At 40.5% G+C, this 13,477-nt stretch overlaps 1 protein-coding gene across 1 annotated transcript; it reads right to left on the bottom strand.

Annotated features, from left to right (window-relative positions):
- Window positions 1-5,047: 5,047 nt before the first annotated feature.
- Window positions 5,048-6,159, bottom strand: LOC110297215 (olfactory receptor 52W1). The gene has a single exon (XM_021165957.1). The coding sequence runs from the start codon at window positions 6,065-6,067 to the stop codon at window positions 5,078-5,080; it is 990 nt and encodes a 329-aa protein (XP_021021616.1). The 5' UTR covers window positions 6,068-6,159; the 3' UTR covers window positions 5,048-5,077.
- Window positions 6,160-13,477: the final 7,318 nt, after the last annotated feature.

Genomic DNA, 13,477 nt, shown 5'->3' with positions numbered 1-13,477 from the left:
GAAGTATAGATCAAGACTTAGACTGAAAAATACATCATCATCATCATCATCATCAACATCATCAACAACAACAGCAGCAGCATCATCCCAGGGATTCTCAACCTATAAATTACCAGGGAGATTTGAAAATTACTGATAACTGTTTCCTATTTTTACAAATTATGATTTAATTCATCTGGGGGTATGCTGGGAATTCTAACTTCTGAAAGCTCTTAGGTTGAAGCCAGTTATTAATGAGTGGGTTATAAATGCGGTAGAGAGCAGGTGTGCGTAGGAGGGTGATAGGCTGAGCAAGCAATGTGGAGAGTAAGATCTAGATGGAATTATGTTCCCTTAGTAACTGGCAGGAATTTTCAGGAAGCCAGAATTACCCAGGTAAACATGAAGATTTTCTTCATGTTCCATTCCTGTTGGGTGAATTTGTGTGTAGTAGTTTCTCTCCCACTCTTGTTATTGCTCTTCTCCCCTGTGTCTTTGCCCAGAGAGCTCACCTAATGTTTTGCTTGAGAAGAATGACTCTTCAAAAAAATTACTTTAGAACTTTTTAGTAATCATTTCCCACTCAATACTTTGTCTTAACTGTTTCTGAGGTTCCCTGGAGGTCTCCTGTCTAGGGGGTGTCCTGTTATAGCTTGACCTAGAGAGAAATGCTGTCCTGCAAAGCTGGCTGTACTCAGAGCCAGCTTGAAGTGGTACGTGCATGCCACACAGAAGGGTATGGCACTGATGGGAAAGTGTTATCAGGAAAACTGTCCAAAAGGCAGTGCAGTTGGTCTCAAGCCAGAGGCACGTCTCCTCAGCCAGTACTAATGCACAGACAGTGCCAGTTCTTTGAGCAAATGCTTGACAGTAGATTTGCTCTTGTTTTCAGGAGAGGAATTAAGGTCAGATATTTGTTGAACTCTTCAGTGCTAGGGTGTGTGTCCAATACTAAATGTATTATCTTAGATGATCCTTTTAGATATTTCTTGTTTTTGTTTTGTGTTTGTTTTTGAGTCAGGGCCTCACTGTGTAATCCAGAATGGCTCTGAACTCATGTAGCTGCAAGCTGCCCGAATTTCACAGCAATCCTCCTGCCTCAGCCTTCTGAATGCTGGGATTACAGCATTCACTACTGCCAGCTTCTTTCTGGAATATGTATTATGTTTCATTTTATAGTGAAGAAAAGGTTCAGAAAAACTAATTAGCCAACAACACACAGTAAGTAATTAACAACAGATCTATGGATCCAGCTCTTAATATTGATCCTTTTGGTGGTGTTGCACTGTTCACTTCAGTGTGTGATGAGAGAAATACATGTGGCCTAGTGAGAAGGAAGTGGACAGGATGCAAGAGAAGCCACAACAGTCCAAGTGAGAAACCTCAGGTTTCTTAAGACAACTGAAACCAAGTTCCTTCTTTTTTGTGCCTATTTGGCAAGGCCCTCACACAATACCATCTTTTGTATTAGGGCTGTAATTTTTAATGTTTATGGGTGTTTTGCCTTCATGTCTGGCCGTGCATCGTGTGTGTGTGTGCTTGGTGCAAGTGGAGGACAGAAGAGATCATTAGATTCCTTGGACTGGAATTAGAGACAGTTCTGAGCCACCATGTGGGTATTGGGAACTGAACCTGCATCCTCTGGAAGAGCTGTCTGTGCTTTTAATCACTGAAGCATTTTCTCCATTCCTGATCCAGCATGTCACTGTGTTACTGAAGCTGGCCTCCCACTTGTGTACTTCTGACTTAATTGCTACATTCGAAGATATATACCATCCTTTCATTTTGGTTGGCAAGGACAAGAAATACAGTGTAGTGTATGTAGTTGGCAACTCTGTTCCCTCCAGAAATTTTGATGAGGAACACGGATGTGGAATAAGAGGCAGATAGAGACAAGTAGAAAGGACAGAATCATGTCCCTCTGCACCTCTGCAGTGTAGAAGTAGATCTGACTGAGAAGCAAATGCAGATGACTAGGGGAGTCCAGAATGAGAAGACATGTATGAGGTTAGTGCAGGGATGGCTTATCGGTTAAATAGGAAGCAGAAGCTCTAGAATTTTTTCTCATGGACATGGTTCAGAGGTTAGATTGGGTTCTAATAAACTACTGCTGGAAGTCCTCATCTGCCCTTTTCTTGCCTTTCAATTTCCATGAATTCCTAGGCTTTCTAAATTCTATGATGCTATACCTTAATGTGAGTAAGTCTGTTTTTCCTTTTTGCTCAGAATCTGAGACTGAAAGATGCTCAAGGAAAACAGATGATAACTAATAACTAAGTCACGAATGAGTTGGTGAGCCTGAGGGTTGGACTGTTTGGGATCTTTCTGGGATTTGTTTCCCATGTGGCACCATTGTGTGGTTATCTTTGGAAAGAAGTTCTGATTGCCTTGAGGATATGAGAGTGATGTGTATGGAGATAGGAAATAAGTAGGACTTTATGCAGAAAACATGGGATTCTTTGCATGAATCTTGGTAGCATAAAGTAGCAGTGACAGTAAAGATATAGAGTGATAAAGATCCCTAATGATCTCTTGCTTCAGGCTGCAGGGATAACTATACACACTCTTGATGCTTTAGTTTAAACTTTTTGGGATAAATATGTAAGAAAGCTGAGAATTTTTAAGTTTACAGAAAGAAAGGAAATGATACTTCATATGTTTAGGAATGTCCCCATTGAGATTCAGGGCAGTGCCCCCTAGTCAAACTTGTTAACGTTCATTTCAGTTAGATATGTGAACATTTACACTAAGTGAAATAAAGGCTATAAATAGGATCATAATGGTTGGGGCCAAAGTTATGGAAAAGATGTTTCTACAGAGATTATTTATTTTGAAAGTATAGGTGATGGGCAGTAGGCATATAGTTAATTCTCAGGTTATTATGAAGAACGAGAATGAGAGTGTGCTGGCAAAGCTTTCTGAACATATCACATGGTAGGTATGTGTGGAAGATCATCAAAACACAAATGTGTTAGAGTTTTGGCTTGAAGAAAACATTCTCAGCACATGGCTTTGGAACAAGAAAACTGGGAGAACTGTGCACAGCTAAGAGTTGAAGGTGCCTTATCTTCCCATGGCGGGATGGTAACAGACTCATTGCTCATGAACATTGATTGCACATGCTTTCTCTTTCCATGTATCAGAGAAGAAAATGGTGTGTGTGTATGAATGTGTGACATGGGACTATCATACACGAATTTCTTTATATTTCTTTATAATAATGTAATAAATATCCTACTGCCATACATGGTTGTTCACATCTCAGTTATTTTCTCAGACTAGATCAAAGGGAAATCTTGTAAGAGAAGTGTATGGATATCATAGCTTGTGGTCCATCAGGTTCAGTATGTCTGTGTGTGCACACACATGCACAGAGGAGCCAGAGCTGAAGGTGGGTTGTCCTCTGTCATCCTACTCCTTATGTTTTGAAACAGTTTCTCACTGAACCCAAGCTCACTGATTGTCTAGGGAGCTCCAGGGGTCTGTCTCCTCTTGGCCCTCCTCCTTCCCCTCCCCAGTACTGGATTTATAGATTAGCACCTGGCTTTTATGTGGGTGCTGGGAACCTGAATGGAGGTCACTATGCTTGCAGGCGAGGAGTGTTTCCCAGAGCCATCTCTTCCAGATCCAGGACTAGTATTTTGTTAGCTTTTTACAAAATCATTTTGTGGAGGACTTTTGAACTTAACAACTGCATGAAAAAGGTTAGTTTTGAGAATGACTGAACTCATACACCATTGACTAGACCAGTGGTTTTCAGCCTGTAGGTTGCGACCCCCTTGGCACACCTCTACCTCCAAAGATTTTTACATTAAGATTCATAACTAGTAAAATTACAGTTACGAAATAGAAATGAAAATAATTTTATGGTTGGGGGTCACCACAACATGAGAAGGTTGAGAACTATGTGGACTAGATGCTCTCTTCACCCAGTCAGATTCAGTGTGATTTTGAAATCATGCAGACATTTTGAGGTACCTCTTCCTTGTTTATAGGAGTCTATTAAGACCTCATTTCATCCTAGAAATGACCAATGTCCTTCAGTTCTGTGGTGTCTCATGGTGCTTGGTCCAGCTGTCTGAGCTACTGGGCTAGCTTGTTCTTGCTTTAGGTTTCCAATAACACCAATACTGTGGTTATGACTGCAGTTTTCTTTGACCTTACTGCTGTGACTCCCTGTCTGTTATATATTACTCCATCCACTGTCCAGCCTTAACTATAAATGGATTCCCCCATTGGGCAATGCCATGCTGTTTTCAGTTTAATATTCTGTTGGACAGCTGCAGCAGCATAAAATATTCCCATTTCATCATATTGCACCAGTATCACATGTTGTTAGTGACAGTGAGCAAGACAGGAGTGCTCATGGGGCTTTTATATTCTTGCATGAGGGTACACAAAAGGCCAGGTTGACAAGTGATCATAATGGCCCTTTAAATATCAGCTTTATTATTAATTAATTATTATTTTAGTTGGACCTCTGACTCCCAAAGTCCCAGCCTCAGAGAAAGAAGTTGTAGCTATTGCTTTGGGAGTCTTTATTGGAACGAAAGGAAGATAAAGTAGTGATTGCACATGAGAACAAGACAATTCTTTGATTGGGAATATCTTAAGGCTCAATTGGCTCTATAGGGTACATTTTTCAGATTCTTACAATATGGCGTATAAGTTTGTATAACATCTTTGGAACAGGCTGAAAATAGAATCAGCTCCAGGTACAGACAAGGGTGTAACTCCAAACAAGAAGTTATCTACACATCTAAGAAGCAGAGTGAGACTTGGGTTGAAATGATAGGGTTGGGCAGGAGAGGGAAATTCTCCAATAGACTGTATTTTAGAATCTCATCTAATTCCTTCATCTCCTTATTTTACCTGCATGGTAATGTACAGCCCCTGTTTTTGCCTCCTTTCAAGTAAGAGATAAGGTTGGCTAGGCCAAAGTTTAGAGGTGCCAGTGATATACATACTAAGGGTGTCACAGAAAATACCTTTGAGTCATCAAAGTACTATGCATATAGGACAATGACAATATAATCCACATTCCCAGACTCCAGGTTTTGTTCCAAGGGAGTTCCCCTACTGTTTGCTTCAAGGTCTATTAAAACTTCTTTTTTCTGAATTTGAACATTTCTAAGAATCGGTCCCTAATCTGCTTGGTGCGGACCCCATAGATGAGGGGGTTGAGGGCAGGTGGCAGCAGCAAATAGATGATGGACAGAAGGATATGCACTGGCTTTGGGACAGTGTGACGACCAAAGCGATGTGTGAGGAAGGAGAAGAGACCAGGCACATAGAAGGCCAGGATGACACAGATGTGAGAACTACATGTACCAAAGGCCTTTACTCGGGCCTCCTGGGTAGGTAGCCGAAGTACCGCATGGGCAATGAGCCCATAAGATCCAGCAATGCCCAGAATATCTACACCAGATACAGCCAGTGAAAGTACTAGCCCAAACATGTTGTTGACCCATGTGTTACCAACCACCAGCTCTACAACTGCCATGTGTGCACAATAGGCGTGGTGTATGATCTTGGCATGAAAGTGCTTAAATCGTACTACCAGCAGAGGGAAAGGCACTATAACAGCCATGACTTTCAGTGTCAGTGCCAGGACTGCATAGCCCACACGGGCTTTAGTTACCAAGATAGGGTAGTGTAGTGGACGCCCCACTGCCACAGCCCGATCACAGGCCATGGCCAAAAGCACACCAGATTCCATAGCAGTCAGTGCATGGACAAAGAACATCTGGATTAGGCAGGCAGTATATTGTACAGGTTGGGGTCCAAGCCACAGCACAGCCAGCAACTCTGGGGCTATAGATGTGGCTAAGCCCAGGTCAGTAGCTGCCAGAGTGGCCAGGAGTAGAAACATGGGTTGGTGCAATGTAGAGTCTATTCCGATTACTGTCAGAAGTGTTGTATTGCCTAGTAGGGCCAGCAGATACATGAGCCCAAACACTAGGGACAGCCAGGCCTGGCCATCTCCCAACCCTGGGATGCCAGTCAATATAAAGAAAGCAGGGCATTGGAAGGTAGAATTGGACTGTAAACTTTCTGCCATTCTGTAAGGATGAAGTTTGAGTCTCATGGGGGTATTGTTCCTGATAGAGGAAGAACAAGAGGAGGAGAGATTCTGAGCATGTTACAGTGCCGCAAATCCATCCATGAACTGGTGAAGGGCCTGGAATATTACAGGAGCATAATGATCTTTGCTTGAGACAGGGGTTTGATTGGTAATTATTTCATGACCATAATTAGGTCATAGGATAATCTTTTGCTCCTAGTTATCCATAAGTGTTATAAGGAGAGCAGAGGCAGGGGTAGAAAGGAAAGATTAAGGAAATGGGTGACTGATGAGGTGGCTGCTACAGTCAGAGTCCTCCCATATGAGGTCATCTGAGAAGATAGAGCTATGACTGCCTTTTCCCTCAGAGTCCAAGGACAGTCTTGGTCTCTGTATTTGGGGAGAAAACTGGTGTGGGGTGAGGATCATCTTACCTCATCTTGACTATTTTTGGGAGGGTCTTTGAACTTCTATGATTTTGATTCTGTAATAGGGCTAGACACAATGATCTTAAGTATTTACTTGAATTAATAATTGGGTTATCAATACACTAGGAAGCAAGGAGGAGGCAGTATAGAAAGGCAGGAGAAACTATAATGGCACAAAGTAGGGTCTGGAGTGAAGCTGGGAGCCTGAAATGACAGGAGAAATTTGGTAGGCCCAAGGGATGCTTACATTATTCTGCATTTGGTGCTGAAGTTGTAATCTTGAACATCAGGCAGAGAGTTGTGAGTAAGGAGCAATGGAGAGAGAGAGAGAGATGGCAGCAAGACAAGAAACATTTCTTCTTGGTATCCTTTCATTCTGGATTCCGAAGGGGGTTCCAACTGGAGTCCTGGACTGCCTCAGAGGTAAGGCGGCTGAAGGAGGAAGTGGTAGAAATCCCAGAGTACTGAGTATAGGAAGAAACACCTCTGATGGAGGAGGCACGATGAGTAGAGGGAGTCCCTGCAAGTGTCTAACCCCGGCAGAAGCTTAAATGTTGAATGAAGACAAAACCAGTGGAAGACTTGACTACAGAGCTACCCTAAGCACTGAGTGCTGGCAGTCTTTCTTCACCTGATCAATGCCTCTTGGGGCTTTTTATGAGCTGTTCTGCCTGCATCCCTCAGGGCCCTTATCCCATTCACCTGTGACACATTAACTCTTCTTTGTACCGTATTCTTGCTCAGTGCTCACAGACTCAGCATGCTCAATAAAGAGAAAGGAAAGGAGACATGGAAGGGAAAACCTTGGAAAACTCCGAGGAACACTTCCTCTGGAAGGTCTTTGTATCTGGAGAGAACTTGTGTCATTCTATGATGGCATCTGCTCCACTCTAATAACTATTGGTCTCTCCTCACTCGAGTAGAAGTGCAGAGCAAGCATTGCTTCTCCTTAACCATGTTGTCTTCACAGCTTCATATTGTCTAGCATGCGTGTCTAGGTTGTGATTGAACATTTATGACTTTCAACTGTGAGCAGATCTGTTAGCCTCAAAGCCTAGGATGACAGGCACACTTGTTACTACAGTTTTAGGAGTTAGGTATCCATGGAGAAGAGTGCTATTCACCATCAACCAGAAGACTACTCAATGCAGGGGTTTTTTGCTTGTTTGTTTGTTTTTTGTTTTTTGTTTTTTGTTTTTTTTGCTATAAAAAGACATCCTTAAAATAACCACAGTATTCAAAAATCACAGTAAAAACCACTGGGATTATTGGAAAAATGGAAATAGCATTATTATATTCCAAAATATCAGTGATGCAGTACCCCAAAATATCAGTAACACATATTAAAAATGGTAGGAATGGGGGCCAAGGATAAAGTACACAAGTGTGAAGACTGAATTTGGATCCTTGGCACCTACATAAAAGCCAAGTGGATGTGGTGGGCCACCTGAAATACCAGCAATTAGGAAACAGAGACAGGAGGTCTCTGGAACAAGTTAGCTAGCCTAGAGTATATCTAGGCTTAGCAAGAGACCCTGCTTCCATAAATAAATGGAGAATGGGTGAGGATGTCAACCTCTGGCCTCCACATGCATATACACACATGCAAAAATAACCCACAGTACATTTTGGGGGGTTATTATATGGTTAGAAAGTATGCAAATACTATATGTGGAGAAAAAAACTTGGTTTCATAGAAAGCCTGTCAAAATTGTGTTGAAAGTTATACGGATAAACTGAGGTCCCTGACATATGTTTGAAGAAGAATATATGCTGACTTTTCCTGCTCAGCCAGGATTATCTGGGTGAAGTTTTTTATGGCTATCTAGTCTCTAAAATGCAGAATCACTTATGAGTATAAAACTCACTGCTCAGTTTCCTAATATGTCAGCTGTGTTTGGACAAATTTTCATTTCAAAACCAGCACTGTAGCAGAACTGACTGAACCCTTTTTGTTCCTGGTCCTTTGCCACATGGGGGAAGATGAAGGGACCACAACAAGACCTGTTGCTCTCCAGGAGTTTATGTACTGAACTACGCCCTCACCTCTGAACAGATTTTAAAGTAAGTATGATTCTTTCTTTGTTTTATAAAACAAAGCAAAACAAAACAAAACAAAATAAACATACACCCTAAGGCACAAGATGAAATAACCTGCCAATAGTCACAACCAACAGCAAAGTTAGTACACAAACTCAAATAATTTGGCCTTAGTGTACTTGCACTAAGTACTTCAGCTGAAGTTTAGCATGTGCACAGAAGTTTAGTAGATTAGCTAGGGGCAGTGGGTGCTTGTTCCTGGGACAGATAATTCAGGGGGCTTTGGTTTTGATGCAGTTTGATGTAATCAAGCCGTGGGTGATAATTGCTTGAGGAAGGAGGGGAATGCTCAGGAGCTAGGAACTATACTAGGACAGCTATGGAAGGAGTTGGAGAAAAATGCTTTTGGCTTCAAGAGATTCAGAGGTTTTTGGCTGTCTATTAGAGATGACTTGTAAGATAAATCACAGATCTCTTAGATACAACAATCTAGAATTGAGGTAATTGAGTTCTTGGAAACCTGATAATTTTGAGTTTACAAGATGCATCAAGAGATCTGTTTTTAGAAAATTCTTTTGTTGGTGTTCTAGACCCTAGATCATCTTTATAGAAGTTCTCTGAGTGCATTTTGGGGTCACCTGACTTAAGATGGAGATTTGACAATATGCCCATGACTTTATAGGACTACTATGTTAGGGTCTGCTTCCCATAGGAGGATGTGAAGCCTCCCAGGTTTGTGGGAAGTGGCAGGGAAAAAGTGTTGGGAACACAGATACCATTGTGCTCACAGATAGCACTGGGGAGATGAGAGATGTTAAGCACATTGGGTTGCCCTTTTAAAGGAGAAGATATAGAAGCCGTTTCCTGCCTAGAGGAATTGGGATGGAAGTGACTAATGGCCTAGGTAACCCCTGGGCTATCTGTACGGCTAGGCCATATATGGCTACTCCCAAGCTTCCACAACCTGAACCAGAGTTGGCTAAAAGTCTAGATGACCTCTGTACTGTCTACATAGCCAGAGGCTCCTCCAAGTTTCCACAAGCAGGACCAGAGGTAGCTAATAACCTAGATAACTTCTGTGCTATCTTTATGACCGAGACCAACTCCTAGTCCTTAACACTTACTTATCTTTAGAACCCATCTTCATGGAAGATGTCACATGTTCTTTAAGAAGAGTTTCTATGTAATTATGCCTCCTTGTTCACATGAGATTGTGTAACACCAGAAAAGTTTTCCCCAAAGTTGTACTATACTTAAACATACCTAAAATAAACAGCTTGGTTCCAGACTCTAGAAGTTTTAACCAATACCAGCTACTGAGCTATGTTGAACGAGATTTTCTTCTTGCCTTATACAGATTGTTACTCCAGCCTTGCTGTTTGCCAAGACCCCTGTAGAGAAGAGGATATTTATCCCCTCAGTTGCTTCAAGACTGGCATAGAAAAATAGGATAGGGGAGGCTCTGTTTTGAGATTGACTCTGACTCTCTTACTTAGACTAATATAGCTTCCAACATCATTTTCCATAGACAGGGTTGTCAGATATCAGCATGTTTCCACGTGGACCTCTTCTGTGTTTGTTTGTTTTACTTTAAATTGTCTGTAAACACTACATTACTCATTTATACAGTAGATTACATTTCAGAAAACCTTGGTTTTAGTGGTGCCACTAAACACTGAATCCTCTTACAGAATCCTAAGTAACTCTGAAATACCAAATCACAATTACCAGGTCAGTATGAGATACCTGCAGACCTAGCGGCATTATAGTAGTTGAAGCTTCATCTTACCCTAAATCCAGAGAAGAGAAGGGATCTTGTAAGGTCAGGTGGCATTACCATACGGAAATGTGGAAAGATCATGGAATCACCACACCCATTCTGTCTTCTAGCATCAATCACCCCACCATCTCCAGCCTTCCAACCCTTGCTTGTGAAGGTCCTTAAAATAGTCTATAAACCACGGGACACTGCCAATCTCTACTCCCTGGAGTAGTAGATGTGCTTGGCCTGAGGGCACTGATTTGAAAAAGGAACTATTTATTCTCCATCTTCTTTATAGTGGGATCCTGTGGAACTCAAGTTTGTTAGGAGTGTAGAATAGGTAATGTCTAGTATGTATGTTTGTATGTTTGTATGTATGTATGTATGTATGTATTTTTTGCCTTACGGGGAGTTTGAAACTAGAACTCACACATGCACTAGGCAAGTTATCTACCATTGAGCTATATTCCTAGTTCCTTATTATTTTTTCTTGAGATATGTACTCAGTAATTTGCCCAACAAGTACTAGAACTCACTATATAACATAATCTGGCCTCTGACTAATGATCCTAGTGCCTCAGCTTCTTGAATAGCTGAGATTACTGTTGTGTGCTACCATACCCTGCCATGTCTAGTTTAGCCAACCTTGTGTATTACCTGCTCTCCTTATTTATTTTTTCTTCCTCTGCAACAGAATTGTCCTTCCTAATTATAGAATTCTGAGGCTGACACCACCTTTGACCATATTTAACTAGTGACAAACATTATCCTGCATGCTGATGCCACAGTCTTCTGGTGCACACTGTACCTGTGAGACTGGGTTAGGGCACCAAGGAACCCCTTTAACATACAGAATATTCTTTTCTTTCTAGGAGAGGCACAGAAGAGGATTGATTATTTATTTATTTATTTATACTATTATTAGCTGAAAACATAGACCTGTACTGGGTGTCTCTAAAAGCTTATAGGAGATATGGGTTCTTGTAAAGGTTCTCTAGGTTTTAGAAGAAGGGTCCTGAAGTGACTCCTTTTATTGGAATTTGGCTGAGGCCGTCAAGAAATCACTTCCCATCCAGACATGGTGACTCATGCATGTAGTTGTAGCACTTGGAAAGCAGAAGCATGGGATTACTACTAGTTTAATGCTAGCCTGAGCTGTAGAGTGAGACTGTTGCAAAACAACAGGCAAGATTTCTCTGAGGTACTGGATAGTACTTTTACTGTTCCCACCAGAATCTCCTTCCCTCTTAACTCACTGTATAGGTGACTTATAAGCAGGAAAGCTACTAATGTTAGACACAGAATTCATCAAATATTAAAAATTCATCATATGCCAAGCACAGTACTGTAGATGGATAAATAGACTTCTTGTGTTTTTTGGGGAATGTACATTTATGCCCTCAATTCATCTGTTGCACCAACCCCCACTGTGATATTTGAAGATGGGTCTTTGGGAGATGATTAGGCTAAGCTGAGACCAGGAGACACTCGGAATGAGATCAGTGTTCTCACAAGAATCAGAAGAGTGGGCTTGTTCTCTTCCGATCTTTTCACATCTTATGTGGGTCCAGCAAGAAAGCAGCAAGCTGACTCTAAATCAAGGACAGAGCTCCCACTAGGAGCCTCTTCAGCAGGCTCCTTGATTTTGGACTTCTCAGCCCCTAGAAGTGTGAGATAGAAATGCCTGTTGTTTAAGCCACAAAGTCTGTGGCACTTTATCACAGCAGCCTGGATATACACTCAAAGAGCCACCCAGGCCATCTCATTAGGACCTATGTGTCTGAGATTCCTGTTGCCACTGGAGCATGTCCTTTTTATGTCTCATGCCTATTCTGGAATATTGTAGTAGTCTCATTACTGATCCTCTTGTCTCTTGTGTGTTTTTATATTATTTTATTTTTTAAAAATCATACTTTTATCTTAGAAACGACCAAGATATAAATGACAAAGAAAGAATATGCACAAGTATCAATAAGCCCTACATTGCCAATTGTTAATGTTTTATCTCACTTGCTTTTAGATATTTTTAACACAGGCAATAACATCTACAGATATTAAAGTCTTTTTTAACCCTTATAATGTCCTATTCTCTCATGATAAAACGATTATGAAGTTTTAATGCTTTTCTTAGTTGCTGCTTTTATATACTTACATGAGTAATCACTATTATATGTAGAAATTATGTTTTTGAGTGATTATTATACAGATAAGCAGATTTTTACCACTCATTTAAATCACTATAGAGCTTTATAGCTTATGACTACACCAAATATGTATTTTAAAATATATTTAAAATTGCTACTGGCTGTTTTTCTATGTATACTATTATTAACAACTTTGTACACATCTTCTGTATAAATAGAGATGCGAAAATTTCATATGTCTTTCTCTAGAGCATATATCTTCATGTGGAATTGTAGATTTTAAGATAATGCACATTTCTTCTTTTGCAGAATACTATAAAATTGTTCTCAAAATTGTTCTAATTTGGTGTTTCCTTAACAACTTTATGCAAGATCTTATTTTTTTAAATACTACTGATAACTTTATATTACTAGACTGATATTTTTATGACTATAACTAATAATATTACTTTGTTTTAATATACATTTTATATGCCTTTATTGGTAATTTTTGACTTCTCTATTGGAAATAAAAAAAAAAAAAAGAAATGACTTAGATTTGACTTTAGTATAAGGAGATAGGAATGGATCAATTCGCATCCTTCTACATGATAACCACCAGCTGTGCCAGCACCATTTGTTGAAAATGTTGTCTTTTTTCCACTGGATGGATTTAGCTCCCTTGTCGAAGATCAAGTGACCATAGGTATGTGGGTTCATTTCAGGGTCTTCAGTTTTATTCCATTGGTCTACTTTTCTGTTGTTATACCAGAACCATGCAGTTTTTATCACAATTGCTCTGTAGTAAAGCTTTAGGTCAGGCATGGTGATTCCATCAGAGGTTCTTTTATTCTTGAGAAGAGTTTTTGCTATCCTAGGTTTTTTGTTATTCCAGATGAATTTGCAGATTGTTCTTTATAATTTATTGAAGAATTGAGTTAGAATTTTGATGGGGATTGCATTGAATCTGTAGATTGCTTTTAGCAAGATAGCCATTTTTACAATGTTGATCCTGCCAATCCATGAGCATGGGAGATCTTTCCATCTTCTGAGATCTTCTTTAATTTCTTTCCTCAGAGAC

The sequence above is a fragment of the Mus caroli genome, chromosome 7 (genome assembly GCF_900094665.2).
Source record: "Mus caroli chromosome 7, CAROLI_EIJ_v1.1, whole genome shotgun sequence".
Lineage (NCBI taxonomy): Eukaryota > Metazoa > Chordata > Mammalia > Rodentia > Muridae > Mus > Mus caroli.
Note: the sequence above shows the minus strand (reverse complement) of the source record. Positions and strands in the feature narration are given on the sequence as shown.